Here is a 17344-nt window from a genome sequence, read left to right on the forward strand (position 1 = left end):
TGTTGTTTCCTCTCTGTCTTCTCCGCCGATTTATGTCAACTTGGTTTCGGGTTGGTCGGAGTGCGTGTGGAGAGAGAGAGGGACGGGTGGGCTGCGTGTGCGGGTGGGTGGCAGGTGGGGGCAGCGCCATGCTTTTTTCTCTCCCAAACCTTCTCAGCAGGTGTGATGTCATACGTGGCCGAGTATCTGGTGACAAATCTTTTAGGTGTGTATGCATACCCGCGCACTTGATGATCGCCCCTCTCCCCTGGAGCAGGACATGCCTGGCGTGGTCCACATTGCTGCCCACACTCAGTACAAGCAGGGTGAGTACCCTGACACGTGATGGACTTATCGCTGTCCTCACGACAGTGCGATTAGTGCTGACTACTGTCCCTGTGTACCCGGGACACCTGCACGGCCCCACTGGCCCCACTGGCCCCATGCCCCCACTGTGTGGTGCAGCTGCTGACCCCAGGTCTACCCTTATAACACAGTGGCACTGTGTGGTGCAGCTGGCCGGTCGTGCAGCTGCTGACCCCATGTCTAACCGTATAACACACCGGCAGTACAGCTCTGGTCTCCTGAGCTCCGAGTCACCATAAATTGATATTTTTTTAATAAAATGAAAGACATATTTCATTGATAAGACTGTCGAGCCCCTTTTTTAATCGTGCATCACCACAATGGCATTGCGCTAGGTCTTCATGCAGTAGCACTGCTAGTGTTAATCCACCTTCTGAAGCCAACGTTTCTATGTTAGACGTCGTCGTCGTCGTCCGTCGTCGTCGTAGTCGTGGTGGTGGTGGTGGAAGAATACTCGTTTAACACACCTACAAGTACATGTTGGTTTGCACCCTCCCTCCCCCGACTTCTGTCTAAATTAACTTGACTGTGAGCATCTTCTAACATCACAGTCAGAGAAAGAGACATTGTGCTAATTATTTAATCATTTTTCAACAAATGTCTCAACGAGTGTCTGTCAGAACATCGACCTGATAAATGTGAATATGCGATAACAAAAATGTCAGCGACACTCACTCACTCCGCCAAACATCTTGGTCATAACATACATCCATCACCATAACCCATACTCTGTTGAGCTCGTAGGATTTCTCGGTGATTTGTGCTCCACATAAATATTTTGTGACTTATTTGTCTACAGCCTCTGGTTCTATTTTTTTTCCCTTCCTTCCTTCCCAGTGCCGTTTGTAACAAGTAATAAGCTAGACAGGCAGATAGTTCACAGTATTAACTCGCACACTTTCACATCGCCAAGAACTCCTGTGGAATATAGAGTTTTGGTGGAGGCTAGACATTTCATTTACCTGTAGTAAGCTACTACAGCTGCTAGTCAAAGGCTCAGCATGTCATCAAAACTAAAATAAATACAATCATCAGTAAATCTTAACAGTTATGACTCTGTTTACATAAAAACTTACCGACACGAGAGACAAACATACAATTACAAAAATCTTCTAAATATTAACTTAACCGATGATGATGATGATGATGAGAGGATGAGGAGGAGGAGGAGGAGATAAAAAAAATATAATCTGTAAAATGTCTCTGGAAACAACTCCAACTACAGCTGCGTGTTGCCAACAGACCTAACCACAACCACAACCACAACCACATCTCCCAGTCACGCAGCTTGGATAAACTGTTTGTAAAAGTTCAGCTGTAAGTGTAGTTGTCAGACATTCCAGTGTCTGCAGGACATTCCACACATCGCCTGGCACCGTGTCTCCTCCACTCATGGACAGCCAATCCCAGAGCTCGTCTCGTCCTCACTCGCGTGACGACGTCTCATTGCTGGCAGCGAAGCCTGCACGCCATTGGCTGCGGCACGTCATTGATCTCCGGCCACGTGCGGCGGGCACGCGCTGCTGCTCTCTCTCTCGCCTGCAAGTCAGGCACCGGGTGCTGCACACAGTCCTGCCCTAGTGGGTGGGCAGGGTACAGGGTACAGCAACACAGGGCTGAGGGCCATTGACAGCCATGGCTGAAGTAGGAGCACACAAGCACGTGGCGCCCTCTGCGGCTTTTATTTCACTAACATCACCAGAACTCTTCAGTTAAAGTGGAAGCTGGGGAGCTAGACATGTTGTTGTCACACAACAACTGTAACCTCATCACGCATGTTACACGGAGGGTGTTGTCACACAACAACTGTAACCTCATCACGCATGTTACACGGAGGGTGTTGTCACACAACAACTGTAACCTCATCACGCATGTTACACGGAGGGTGTTGTCACACAACAACTGTAACCTCATCACGCATGTTACACACACCTGTCCACTAGTCCCACACTCAGACAAGTGTCCTTATCCCACTTCATGATGTCAATATTTTTATTTCAGATGTTTACTAGTATTTCCACCAGTACTCTAAAGTCTGAAATTGGAAAAAATAATCGTTTAAAATTTCGAAACAATAAAAAGAAGAAAAAGATGAAGAATAAGTAGTGATAAAGCCGATTAGCTGTACAGTAAGAGGTTGTGAATGACTAGGACATGACGAAGGCAAGGTGGAGCCCAGACTTCTCCCTGAACCCATTTAAACCTTGCTTCATACTTCGGGTGCCCCTTTCAGCCGGGTGGGCAGGAAATTTCGGTTGCCGGAACGAATGAACCTCAGACCTTATCCTCTGAGTGCCCCAACCATAGTGTGCAAAGGCTCCTATAAACGTGTGATGCTGCAAAGCAACCATGGTTTAAGTTTGATTAAGTTGTGTAAGCTGAGAGAAAGTCATTTCAGCTGTCAACATGTCATCGGCGAGACAATATCTGAATTTCTGTTTCTAGCTCTTACGATGTCCAGATTTTCTCTGTTTATCCCTCAGTAATTTCTGTCCGTGCGACACTCCCACCCTCCGCTCTTTTCTCTCTTCTTCCTCCTCCTCCCTCCTCCCTTGTGTCGCTTGTCTTGGCAGCCGCATTCCCCAGGCAGCCCTCACCCCTCCTCGTGGCTCGTGACGTATCGTAGCAACGGCCATGATGCCAATTTGTCAGCAACTGCCCGGAATTAACGATCTCACAGGCTTGTCCTCAAACTGGCTGACCAATAAAATAGTGTATGTTTTCTTTTCTAGTCAGTAAACATAGAGTATTGACTGCCGCCTGTTGAAATGAAAAACGTCTCATGGCTTTGTGAACATCTCTGTGGAGGGAGAGGAGGACGAGACAGAAGTCAGAGGTCGCCGTCGCTGTAGCAGACGATGGTCCTCACTGGTCTCACTTTGGATCGTCGTAGGTCTGCATCAGTCCTTGTAAAATGTCTCCAGAATAATTCGCTAGTCCTTCACAATCTTATAATTATCATCATCGGGGAATTTAATTATCTACAAAATGAGCACACAAATTTTCTTTTTTTCCTTTTCAAAATGAAGATGGCAGTCAGTCTGTCATTACTGCAATCCGCGGTTACCTCCCGTCTTCATCCTCACTGGACTCGCCTCCCACAGTCGCATGTTTGCAAATTTTATTTTCTGTATCATAAGCTGCTAGACAGTTTACCTAATTAGACAACTATTGTTATTTCATTTTTAATAGCATAACTAGGTTATAATATTTTAGCTAAATATCTATTTCTTTGTTTATTCGTTCCAGAATATAGAAATTGTCTGCCCTTACATGGCGCCCGTAGGTTTGGGGAATTAATTGACTGTATGTTTATATTTTCAAAGAAACATCTTTCATGCTTCACAACGACATTTTAAATTTTTTTCTCGTGTTTAGCGGATTAACTACCCCAGTCCCCCGAATCTGCTCAAAATAAATTCTGTGTAAATTCGTGCTTGCTCTTGAAACTCGATGCACGCGACATTTATAAAGCTTCAAGTATTTAGTAAGCTTTAATTGAATCTACTGAGCTCTAAATGCGTATAATTTATTGTCTGTACAATTTATCCTGATAGCGTATCTTTAATTATAAATTTATTTAGAAGAACACGACCTAGGGATGTATTTTTCCCAAAAAATCCAAGCAGTCATGCATGTTATCATGTCTGGCTGGTTGACTGGCTGGTGGGACTGGTGGACTGGCTGTGGAGTACCAACAGTCGTAACATGCTGGGCAATATCTTGTTTCTCAACCTCCGACCATTCACCATTTATTCAGTCACTCGTTCCTTGACTGGTGTTTGGGAGGTATACCTATAGTACATGGATAGAGTCGGAAGCCGACAGGACCCGCCCCTCCCGCCTGTCGGGGGACCAGTCCACGTCTTCACATTCGTAATCCAGTTCTGCCTCCGGCCACCGTAGTGTCCACCTCCCTCCAAGGTACCTGGAAGGACAGACAGTCTTTGACACAGGTGGTGCCGGGTAGAGGCCAGCTCACGTGCTTGACTCTTGCGAGAAGTGGTCCTGGTCCTACGAGTGAGGCGACAGGGCTTGGTGCTGTCACTGGGTCCATGTCCTCAGTGAACTCACTCACTTGTTCTCCAATGCCTGGATTCTCTTGTCCGTAAATAATAATAATAATAATAATAATAATAATAATAATAATAATAATAATAATAATAATAATAATAATAATAATAATAATAATAATAAACTTTATTAGTCCCAATGCGCAATTTAAATGGGAGGTGTGTTCTGCTTCCAATATATATTTTAAAAAAATTGTCGCGAGCCTCACCTCCTCTAGCGGGTGGATGGACTCACCCACAGTGCACACGCCTGACAGATAAGAGTAACAAGCTGTCCGCCACACTGGCCACCAACACCTTAGTTACGGCGCTTGACTACGGGACTATCTCGGCGAGGTCACACATGCTGTCACGCTCAAGGGTCTTGGCTTGCCGTGCTTACATACATGCGTCTGGGTAAGAGGCCTGGTGATGATGAATCACTTCTTTGCCAGGCGCCGCCATCATGAGAGCAAACACCGAGACACACTCGCCAGTCAGGATGATAAGGCTACGCACCTCCGAGAGCATCTGTGTCCTGCTGTCTCCTGCTGTGTCCTGCTGAAGTTTGCTGCACAGTGGGGTCACCGGGGGCAACTGTGACCTGTGTGTGTGTACGTGCGTGTGTCACTATGCAAAGCCTGACTACTGTGTATGCACACGTGATTATTTAAACTAACAAACAATGTACGGAATGCGACACATCAATGGTATTATACTTCACTCATCTTCCTTCTCGTCTTGTACATCCTCCTCCTCCTCATCATCAATAATAAATGGAGAAACAAATTTTAAGAGGAAAGTGTGAAAAAGGTGGATGCTGATTAAAAAGATCTAGAGTAACACCAATGTAGTTTGCGGAGTGAAGAAAATTAATTACTGACAACATTAGAAAGTGAGCATCAGAGCGGACAGGAAGGTAAACGTGTTGATTAGACAAGATCTCAATTTATTCAGTTTTTATTTGCCTCCCTCTCCCCTTTTCTCTCACTCCTGTGAGCTTACCGTCCACGAGCTGACTACCTGTGTGACTAGCATGTTACCTGCCAGCAACACGGAGCCAGAACACAGGGAGCCAGGAAGGACCGATTGTTGCTTTATACTCTTTACCTCTGTCACCGATTCTACAAGCAGGTGGCCGTGCAATAATCAGACTTTGTCAACGGAAATTATCGTATTGCTGGATATCTGCGACACTCCCCTGCACTGTGTATAGGGCTTGTGTGAGAACATATTCCCCTTGAATCCTTGAATGTGAAGGGGAATGCGCGGGTTGTGTGAGTTGAGGATGGCGGTGGGTGGTAAGACATTTGTACCCGATATTTTACACTGCGTGTATTCTCCTTGATTTTAGTTTATTTGAGTGTTATCACATCGGTGGTTTTGTGTGTGTGTGTGTGAATGAGAGATGGAGAGAGTTACAGACAGAGAGTGAGAGCGGACCACACTCACAGACACAAGTGATGTACGCATTCGCACACGAACACACACACACAGACAGACACTGGTGTCATCTCAGTTCAATGCTACAGTCGTCTGACATCTGCAAGTAAAAGCCCCGACATTCCTTCCTGTGACGTAACAAAACATGGCCGCCGCACGTTGATGCCCGGATACACACGTGACGAAGACTAGAGTTACTGCAACTTGGCGGGCGAGTCGGTCTCAACAGGGTCGAGTTGCAGATGGCGAGCAGGAAGTGGTGTAATCGCGTGTTAGAGGCGCGGGATCCTGAGACAGACGAGATCCAGCCATCAGACCGCGCCTGCAGGGAGCGGGCCACCCATCACTCGGCCTGCCGCAGCAGCGATTGGCTGGCGATACAACAGGCTCCTGCCTTTGATGCCGCTCTCCGCTTTCCTGAGGGAGGAAAGACGTGTGTAATCAGCGCCACTGGTGGAGTGGAAACACTTTCTCTACTCTTACTTTCTCTACTCTTACATACACTCACAGACACTTTCTACTCTCACAGTCACAGACACTTTCTCTACTCCTACAGACACTTTCTCTACTCCTACAGACACTTTCTCTACTTTTACAGACACTCACAGACACTTTCTCTACTCTCACAGACACTCATAGACACTTTTTCTACTCTCACAGACACTTTCTCTACTCTCACAGACACAGGGCCCGAGCAGGTAGACTGACGGACATGCACATGGCGTCTGAACAGTTCAGTCAGGAAAACTGATTTCCACATTTTCAGTCAGCTAGTCTGCACACACAAATACACAAATACAAATGTCTCCACATTGTCAACAAGTACTGTTTTTCTACAAAAAGACACGTATTTCACATGTTCAAGCAGTTTGGATTTTTTTAAACTAAGGGATTCATGATTGTCGATAGTAGTTTAATGGAGGCTCAGCTTACGATTTTACAGCTTTACCGAGTAAACTAAAGGTTTATTATCCTGTTGACGGCGGTCATGATAACTCCTCTAATACTTATTGGAAATGTCAATCTAGTCAAAGATTTCTCGCACACCTTTGCTCCTCACCACCATGTTGTTCACCCAGACTTCTGTATTGAAGTGCTTGGTGCCTAAAGTGATTTTCTCTTGCAAGTCCAAAGCGACGATGTGGAGAATGTGTCCAAGACAAGCTGTGGTTGTCTGCAAGATGAGATGGTAATGGCGCACGTGCAACACGAGAAGAAAGTGAAGAATTTGTTTGTGTGCTGCTACCAACATGCACTTAGGTCGTGCCCATGTCTTATGTTCATTAAAATGGTCTCCTGGGCTCAACACTCGAACCCTCGCCTCTCATTCTCCAGTCTGCGGAAGGTGTTGCAGGTGAGAGTCGTCGCGTGGGCAGCACCTGCATGTTGAGCAGGCGGCCCTTTGATGTGTGACCCGCTGATCGCCGGTATCACCAGCACCACACAAGACTATCGTCCACCTATCAGACGAGGCCAAGGAAGACAGCCAGCAAGTGGATCTGTCTGTCTGCCAACTGTGGTGTAGGCTGACAACAACAATGGCAGCACTCTGTAGCCGGCATCCTGCAGGTCGGTTCTACAGAGTGCATCGTCATCAACGATGAGAAACTGTCGGTTGTGGTGTGTGGTTATGGCCGGCAGCTGGTGCTGACGTGTCATCAAGTACAGAAGACTGTGTGTGCCACTGGTCTATGATGTGAGTTCGTTGATAACAGACCACATTCCACTCCTTTCAGTCTTCCTTGCTGATAGAGGATGTCACTCCAGTCCCGTGTAACCTTTGTTGCTGGCAAAGCAATCTCCAGAGGCTAGTTAACTGTCACAAGATGAAAGAAGACCGGTTCTGAGCGCGTGTAAAGTAAGAAGCTGTCACGTGACCTGTGAACAAGCGAGAGAGGGGGAAAGCGGTGGACAAGTGAGACAAAGGGAGGAATAGAGCTGTGAGCAAGTGTTGATACCGTCAGCTGACTTTGGTCCAGTATAGAATTTCTTTCTGTCATTCCTTGTCAATCTTCCTTCTTTACTCATTGACATCCAGGTGGTATCTGCGCCTGGGTTCCACAAGGGTACGGCTGTAGTTTATTGTGAGTACCATGTTAGGGTATAGAGATAATACACACAGATACCCGTACAGCTGGACAAAGATAAGACAACTCGATTACACTGACCCACAGCTTTTTTCACAGCATTCCAGTGCCATAGCACAAAGCTCAATGCACGAGCTGCTGGTAGGAGTGAGTTGTTGGGAGGACAGGACGAGGAATGTCGTTATCTCCCTCACAGCGACTTGTGCAAACAGATTGGTGGCGTGTCCGGGCTCGCCTGCAGGAGGCACGAAGGTTGTCTTCCGATAGGGGAGACAAACTCAGCTCTGTGGTCCACCTTCAGTACCAGCGGGAGGTACCGCCAGTCATGGGATGGAGGGGGAGCGAGCTGGATGCCATCTCCCACCAGAGAAAACACTACGCGGGGGAGCTGAGCGGCACTGAGGCGAGGAGGGGGGATTCGAACCTGACTCAGTGCCGTGGGAGGATCTGATGGCAGCGGCTGAGTGACGGCGTGTCTGTGTTCCACCAGGAGGGACCTGTGAGACCAATGTTCTCTCCCCCTTTTGAGGGAATATCACGTTCATTTTAAGCTGCCCGCTAATAGAGATTGTGGGAACTAGTGAAACGAGCTCATCACCTTGTTTAGGTCTAAACAAATCTTTGCTTTTATTTATCAAAACGTGTTAGGTCCTTGACCAAAAAGTAGCTTTCGCAGAACTGGCGAATGCATTGAGGTCGAGCTGTACAGAAGATGAATATCGCCATCTTGTGACAGGCAGGACATGAATCAAAACAGTAACACACACACACAAAGAAGATGCAGACAAACATCGCCCCTGACACATCCAAGATACACTAATGGGCGGGCGAGCAGACCCACAGACGAGTGGGCGACTTGAACTCCACGTCGTGTCGCCTCGCTCGGGGCAGACTACTCTGGCCGTCACTAGACACGACTCACTGCTGGGGGTGAGGTTCCCCCTCCCTTCAGTCAAACAAGGTCTTAGCAATACAAGATGATGAACTATGGCGTGTGAGAAATGCTACGGTTGATACCTGCTATAAACACAATGTTTACACCTGTGAACGTAACACAATCAATTATTTTATGAAAACCTGTCAACAACAAAAAGTTTGTTTGATTTCTGTGATGTCCATGTCACACAACAAACAAGCCGCAAACAAGCCCACCCCATGCTGGCCGAAGTCTCCTCTTTCTTTGTTCCTGTCTCCACATCGTACTGCAGTGAGCAATGAACCTCATCCGACACACCTGTAGAGGACCCGGTGTCAGGCTCCAGGTATCAACAGACGAGGTCGCCCTCCTTTTGTCCCCCGAACAGCTGCCAGACCAAAGAGTCAGCAAAGAGTGATTTCGCTTTCTGTGTGGCGGAAAATTAGCAAACACGGCGGAGGTGAGGTGCGGGCGCAGGTAGTAAATCACCTGTGGTTCTGGTCTGTTTAACCAGCAGCGGGCCATCAAGTGTCTCGCCGGCCCACGGCTGATTGAAGCCGATCCCGTTACTGCCTCGTAGTTAATCAGACAACAGAGGGCGGCGATCCGCTGGCGGAGAAATACCTGACCCGGTGCAGACAGCGCCACCTACCTTGTCAAGGTGGTCACCTCGCAGGTAGACGGCCTTTGAAAGCCCAGACCGTGGGTTGCCGCCCGCTGATTGTCAAGGGTTGACTGCCCTATGCACAGCCCTCGTGGGTCACGTGACCAAGGTGGGCCTGTGTCGGGAAGTGCGACCGTTCTGCCACGTGCAGACAAAAACGAACTCGGGATTGGGGGAGAGGGCGGGAGATGAGGTCAGCAACATTTTTTGTAGAGATTGTTGAACTTTACTGAGCATCACATCTCTGTACACGCCGCTCCCGTCTGATTAGTTGCTTTACACTCTCATGCTCATCAAAAGCTATCAAAAGCTGTTCAAAAATTGCTCGTATTTTATGTGCGAGTTGAAGTGTCGACAAGCTGACACACGCCAGTGTAAACGGCGACTTTTTCTGAATTAAAATAAAGGAGATCAAATTAAAACGTGGGACAGGGTAGAGATACAACGCAAACACGCAGTGACCTTTGCACCCTCCCGATAGTTTGCTAAGAAACTACGTCTTCCCAAGTCTGCTCGCGTCCTCGGCGCCATTTTTCAAGAAATTAAGGAGGATAAGCGCCATGGAGGACCATTTGTGGGGGCATCCAAACCATCGACTTCCGGCAGGGGAGCCTCGCTGTGACGCGGGCGTGGGGCTGACTTCAAAGACCGAGCGAGTCAACACCCGGCTAATTGAGGGTCGATGGCTCATAGAGAGGATTGGATAAGATAACCGAGTGCCGGGCTTCATCGTTTTCATCACAATGGAACTGCACTGAGCAGGCGATGGGCCATTCTGTGACTGGCAGCGGGCCCACAGAGGGCGCCTCTCATTGAGTGTAATGAGGAGACAATGATGTCCGGACTAACACACACGACAGCTCTCGGTCAGAACTGAGGAGGGAGGACCAGCGATTTTTTTTCTCCTCCAAGTCTTGATATCGCGAGGTCTTTTAGAAAACACTACCACCGAGTGTTCAAGTCCTCAGTTCATTATTACAACTTTTCTTCTGAGACTATCATTTCTCAAAGTGTTGTCATTCTTACCCATCCCCCTCCTTGTTGTGGAGAAGGTGTGTGTGTGAGAGTGAGGGGGAGGAAGGTAACACAACAGCTTAGTTAAGAAGTGTTGTTGTGATTTCCTCCTCCGACTTAGAAGCAGTCAGCAAACTGGGGAAAGCTCACGTTTGGGGAATTTCCCAACTGTCCCTACTCCTCCACAGTTTGTCAGCTTAGCGATCGGATGTCCGCAGTTAAACTCTCTCGATGACAGACTTGGTGTATTTTATAATTCTGTTTGTTTACTTACTTTTTATTATTTGTATTTACTTGTTGGTCAGTCTAACAAGCAGTGTGCTATGTGATCGTGTACAATCATGTCACAAAATAATTTCTGTCTCTGTTTTCTGTCTCTGTTTGTGTGAACTTTATTTTGTGAATAGTGTGATAAAAGTCGTTTCTTGTGGTGCAATACCTTTTCATGTCTGCTGGAAGTTAAGATGTTGCAGCACAGTGCATCATTGTGGTCTCCATGTTGTGCTATCTCTCCATCTACAGGTCTGGGAGATGCCTGGGGCCAGAGGACTCCACCCAGGACACCCATGGAGAAGGAACTCGGCTCGCATTTGTTGCAGGTAGGAGGCTGACTCACTTGAACTTTTCGTGTTAAATAAATGTTGAAGTGGCGATCAGAGACCACTGAGACCACACCCATGGACATCAAAGCCTGGCACTAGAGGACCGCCCCCCACTGTGGGGGTCATCTGGGTGCACAACACAGTTTAATTAATGTACACTTGTTTATTGACATGTGTCAAAAATGAAGTCGAGACCTAGGTCGCACGCCCGTTGATGAGAAACATTGCAACTAACAGTGTTTGATTAATCGAGTGTTTAAGTTTCTCCTTGTATTGAGTGTAAGGATTTGTGACGAGTGTGTTGATGGCATGTACACTACAGATCAGTGCCTACTGACTGGCAGCTGCAGCAGCTGACACCAACAAAGACAGGAGCAACAAAATGTGTGAAAGGCTTTTTGTGAATTGTGCTAAATGTGTCGTGGCTGTATGGAGTCCACTAAGTTGCTGTAGGTCCTTACCAATCTTGTGACAGGAATCGATTGTGGTGTGTGGCGGGTCTTGGGGCAAATAGGCCGCCCAATCTCATGAATAGATAATTGCGCTGCACGGTAATTCTGCTGGCGACGAGCGCCCCCTATGCCGAGTCACGTCCTCCTGCCGAATGGAGGAGCTCAGATAAACTTGCTCCTCGTCTCCCGCCACAGCCTGCTGGCCTTTCTTCTGCTGCTGACCTCTGACTCTCAAGTTGCTGACTGCTCCCTGGCAAACCGTTACAAAGACAATATCTAACATTAAAATTTCACTTGCATCATCATCATTATTATCATCATCATCATAGTTGTCGTCGTCTTCTTCTTCTGCTTGCTGCTGCTTCCTAGGCAAAACAATTATAAAGTTTTACACCGCGAGACAACCGTAGTTTCGGGTATAAACGAACTTATCCATACCCACGAATTTCATTAACGGGTCAAAGACAGACACTCACCTCGCCCTCGTGTTATCCTCATTAACCATCCTCTAATAGAGAAGCTTAACGACAGGTAAAAGCTGTTGACTCTAGGTTTATAATGTCAAGCGAATCAGATTATAAATATAAAAACATAATTTAAATTAGTGAAATTTGGCAAATGTTTCTGTTCACGTGCAAAATTCTACCCGCTGATGCCGGCACTTGCTGTGGGCAGGACAAGGTTCGACCGACATTGCTAGGTTCACCTCATCCAATTATTGTCAGCGGCAATAAAAACAAACAAACAAACAAACCCACACTTGTACAAAGAAAAGTCCTCCATGAAACTAAAGTACAATGACTGGTAGAGCGGCGCCGTTGTGGTTGTCAGAGGTGATGCTGCAGATGATGCTGGAATGTTCGAGGGTTGGCGGAGGATGTTGCCTCCGAGTGCAGCTGGGGCGCTGCAGTAGGTCAGACAGCTTCAAGGGGAGAGGACATAATGAAGTCTTTTATTTCAAAGAGATGAACAAAGAAACTTATAAATAAATTAAGACGCTTGCCAGAGCTGTGCGATTGTTGGGTGAGGAGGATACAAGCATGGCGAGGACAGACGGGAGGCTGACACGAGGGCCTGTAATCCTCGGCAACATCCAGCTCCCGCCAGCGCCGCTCGTCCTGCAGGCGGTTATCTCCACCTACACATTCTGCGAGTCCCGCCGAGCCAGCTTCCAGTGACAGCGGATTTGCCGCCATGCTGTCGGCCAAGGGCGCGTAATTGTCCGGAAGTCACATTACCACTCATGTCCGCGCATACCTAACTAGGCTTCCGCTTAACAGTTCGCGCCTCCGTGCTCCACGAGCTGAGGGGGATGCGCGAGGGTCTATCGACTGGTTAGCGAGATAGGGGCGGAGCAGCAGTCGTCTCGCGCACACCGGGTGTCGGCACCGAGATGATGCTCGGGTTGCAGCTCTGGCTTCTTCATCACTTCAGCCACCGCTGGGACTCCTCCTGGCCATGGAGTGATGAAGACAGCTTGTTAGCCTCGGTACACTGAGCTGTTCATGTCAGCCATTGCCATGCAGACGTCATCTCAGGCTGTGTTACCTGGGTGCACCTGGACGTCCGACTTGCACGTGCTGCAGTCAGTCACACCTCACGCAAGACGAGGCTTCGCCAAGCGATTTACTCGTCAGTCTTACAAACAATCGCTTTACACGACAAGTTCTCCATCAGGCCTTTTAAATGTTATATGCAGTCTCATTAAAAAAAAAATAAATGAGGAAAATAATTTTATTGATAAAGAAACTCCCATAAAACCATAAAAGACACACACACCATAGTCTGAAAATCGGAAAAGGTTGTGCGATTGCGCTGTCTTTTTCTTACCTCGCTTAATCCCGGATAATATTAGTGAAATTTTAGAGGCTCATTTTTCTTTCTTTCTATCATTCTGTCTGTCTTTCGTTTTTTTCTGTTGCAAAGCTGACACTTTCTGTCCAGCATGAATGAAACCTGAGACAGGTTAATGAATGACTGGTTCCCGGCTTTGAGGTCAGCTCCCAGTGGTGAGACTTTGTTGCCCTGTGGGGCAAGGTTTGACCACTGGAGTGTCACACTTACTTCCTGTCAGGGCGCAGACTCCACGGTGACTGGAGCATTCAAGACAACACACAACATAGGCTCACTGGCTGTACAGACAGCCTGACGGACAGAGATTCATCATCCAGCATCACTAGTATTTATGATGGACATTCTGGAAGTTCACACAAGAACTGTAAAGATTTCAAATGTGTCGGTGGTCATGGAGAAGTCGGTGCTAGAGTGAGGGTAGTGTGGCTGACAATGCATGGCAACTGCCGGGTACCTCTCTGTCGCCAACAGTCACCCACAACAGACAAGAACTGTGATTCCATGTAGCACTTCGCAATATTCCCCCCTACACCCCCTACCAAAAAACCCCAAAAAGACCGTTTTTGTCACCATTGTAGATATTTTCTCTCTCCTAAACATCATTATCACTAAATATGTCTTGGGCTGGCGGACCTGGTGTCCCACGTGCATGATTCATTGTCGGGCCTGGCCGTGGTCTCCCAGTGCAGAAGGAAACAGAGTTGAAAATGTAAATCCCGGGGGGGCAGCATTTGACAAGGGCTCGGTGATTTTCATAGACAAACACGGCGCGCGCGGCACCGGGGTGTGTATGCAGCCATTCTCAGGGGCAGCCTCCGCCAGCATCCCGCCTGCTTCACATCAACTCCAGCTTTGGTTTCGTCAGGAGGGACTGGAGGGCGGGTTGGTGGTGAGAGGGATGGTGGGAGTCACAGAGAGAGATAGAGAGAAAGAGATTTCCAATCAACTACTTCCTTTGGCGCTAGAGGAACAGAAATCATGTTGAGTAGGTGCTTGTAAGTGAGGTGACTGTCATCCACCATCATCACAGTGGGTGCTACATACACAGTCCATCCAGTCACTTTGCAGACAATGGGAGGGAAATGCACAGATCACATTTGTTCAAAACTAGAAATTCGTAGACCGCAAGCGAATAATAAATGTGAAATGTTGTTGCCTGTCTCGCGCTTTGTTAACTTATTTCCATTGAGACTGTTTGTGTTTTCACTTTGTTTAAAATTACTTGAGCTTGTGAAGCGCTGGTAATAAAAAGATTCTCAGCAAGTTACCGAGGGTTTCCCTGCTTTGACTTTGCAGACGCTGGATGGCTTCATCTTCGTGGTAGCTCCCGACGGCAAAATCATGTACATCTCCGAGACAGCATCCGTCCATCTCGGCCTCTCGCAGGTGTGTGAGCTCAGCTGGACATGGCCACCGGTGTACACACCTCACCTCACCTCACCCTCCCAGTCCCAACCCTCCACGCAAACACACACACACACACACACACACACACACACGCATGTACACACACACACACACACACACACGCATGTACACACACACCATGTACACACACACACACACACACACGCATGTACACACACACACACAAGCTCGTAAACAGACACGGACAAGGCGACACACGTTATAGCATCGTGTTATTAGAGAAGTATGCAATAATAATCAACTATAATGGCGGCAAGTAGTTTCATCAGGTATGATAGCTAATCTAAACAAAAAGTTTGTTTTCGACAGGTGGAGCTTACGGGTGGAAGTATTTACGAGTACATCCACCCAGCTGACCACGACGAGATGACAGCCCTGCTCACCGTCCACCACCCCTACCACGCCCACATCCTGCAAGGTGAATAGTGAATAGTGAATAGCTACACTGTAGTAGGAGGTGAATAGTGAATAGCTACACTGTAGTAGGAGGTGAATAGTGAATAGCTAGCATGTAGTAGGAGGTGAATAGTGAATAGCTACACTGTAGTAGGAGGTGAATAGCACAGCTAGAATGTAGTAGGTGAATAGCACAGCTCAAGACCCAGTAGACTATAGCACAGTGTCTACAAGTCACGTGACAACTCCTATCCCATGCAGGAGGTGGATACCGCCATGTCACTAGCCACGTGTGGAGTGTGTTGTAGAGCTTCACAATGATAATGTTTCTATTTTCATACAATTTTTAATGTTTAAAATTTAACGAATATTTCGTGTTTTAACGATGTGTCAACAAGCGAAGATGGCTGACACGTGGATTGCTGTAAGTTCCTGTGATGGATTGTTGCAGATATCGAGATCGAGCGATCCTTCTTCCTACGAATGAAGTGTGTTCTTGCCAAGCGCAATGCAGGGCTGACCGCCGGCGGTTACAAGGTAAAAAATAAATAAAAATATTAATTAAATTAGAATAAAATAGAATAAAATAAAATTACAAAAATGCCTGCAATGTGGACTGAATTACCCAATATTCCAATCTGTATTATTTCTCAACTTACTCTGTTATTATTTTGTTTTGCATATTTTATTTACTTGTAAAGCGTGCTGAGCTTGCGATGACTGGGTACGGCACTGTACCATGATGATGATGATGATGATGATGATGATGATGATATGATTATAAGTAGTGGTAATGGTCTATTATACACAAATCCTTGATGTCTTAATAGTTTGCTTAGAGGCAGATGATCGTTTTAGACGAATACGCCAATAGTCACATTTTCTAAACTTTGTTTACTTCTGATTTAGAAGGGAAATAAACAAAAAGAAGAACAAAAAAAGACAATTTTGAAGGAATTGACTGTCGGCATGACGACACCACCAAAAACATGCCAACTGAGTGACAATGAAATGACCACAAAGCCTGTAAAAGGAAGACACACGTTGCAGATGACTGTGCACGGCCCCGCTCCCTCCCGTGCGTTGCCTCACTTGTTGTTTGGCGGCCAAATAACGGTCCCAGCCCGGGGCTGGAAATGTCAGCCTCCACTCCGCTATCACACTGACTTGACACAAGAGCGTGGGAGGTTTCCTAGGTTACAGTCAGTAGCCAAAAGTTTATTGTCGAGGTTTTGCCCCTTGATTATAAGAGTCAGTGGCAGTGCTCGCCCTTTACCTTCCCGACAGACTTCATTATATGCGTGTAACCCAGGCAGACAGACACGCAGACAGACACGCTGGGGTCGCTTCTGAATGTCCCTGGTAATTGTTGCCAACGATGTGCGGCTGTCTTGAGGCCGTTGTGAGTGTCTGTGATGGTGGCCACGTTATCTGCTCTCCTGTAATTGCAGACGACCTCTCGCCAGTCGGGAGGTGGAGGCTTCGCTTCTCGCACACTCCGGGCGAGGCGGAGGAAATAAGAGAGCGGTGCTCAGGCGCGGCTGCTGATAAATAACTGAGAGTTCGTGATGATGAGCCGAGGGTTCGTTAACTAGTTCCCACGCTGCAGAAGCCAGTTTTCGATTAATTGGCGTAAAGCATTATTTACTGTTGGACTTTTCGACATGATATATTTTCGCTGAAGACAGCGTTAGTGAAGACAAGAGAGCGATGTTGTCTCCCCGCCGACCGACCATGCTTTTACACGTGCACAGAGTGGGAGATGGAGGATGTAGGTGGTAGACGTCACACACCCCAGCCCCTAGGGGCCTGGAGGTGCCACCCGGTCAGAGAGGTGCGTGCTGGGATCGACAGGAGAGGCGAGGAAACGTTGATAATAAGCAGCGCTGAGTAATGCCTTGCACGTGCTCCTCCACACTCCTCGTCGTCAGCACGTCTGTCTTCACGCACAGACCCTCCTGATGCTCATAAAACGCTCGCCAACCAGTTCCATTTCTCGTGCTGACCTAAGTCTGATAACCCCGACACCTACACACGTGTACCCGTCTACCCGTCTACCCGCCCACTGCTCGCGGAGAGCGGCGGAGCTGT

The 17344-nt window shown here is 47.5% G+C and overlaps 1 protein-coding gene across 3 annotated transcripts in view; it reads left to right on the plus strand.

Annotated features, from left to right (window-relative positions):
* Window positions 1–17344, plus strand: part of LOC112566215 (single-minded homolog 2-like) — an 83129-nt gene that overhangs the window by 55018 nt on the left and 10767 nt on the right. For all 3 annotated transcript variants that reach the window (XM_025242239.1, XM_025242240.1, XM_025242238.1), the window contains exons 4-7: window positions 11044–11120; window positions 14726–14815; window positions 15167–15275; window positions 15705–15790. In XM_025242239.1, the coding sequence (XP_025098024.1) occupies window positions 11044–11120; window positions 14726–14815; window positions 15167–15275; window positions 15705–15790 (362 nt within the window). The remainder of the gene's footprint in view (window positions 1–11043; window positions 11121–14725; window positions 14816–15166; window positions 15276–15704; window positions 15791–17344) is intronic.

This window comes from Pomacea canaliculata, linkage group LG6, assembly GCF_003073045.1.
Source record: "Pomacea canaliculata isolate SZHN2017 linkage group LG6, ASM307304v1, whole genome shotgun sequence".
NCBI classification, from domain to species: Eukaryota; Metazoa; Mollusca; class Gastropoda; order Architaenioglossa; family Ampullariidae; genus Pomacea; species Pomacea canaliculata.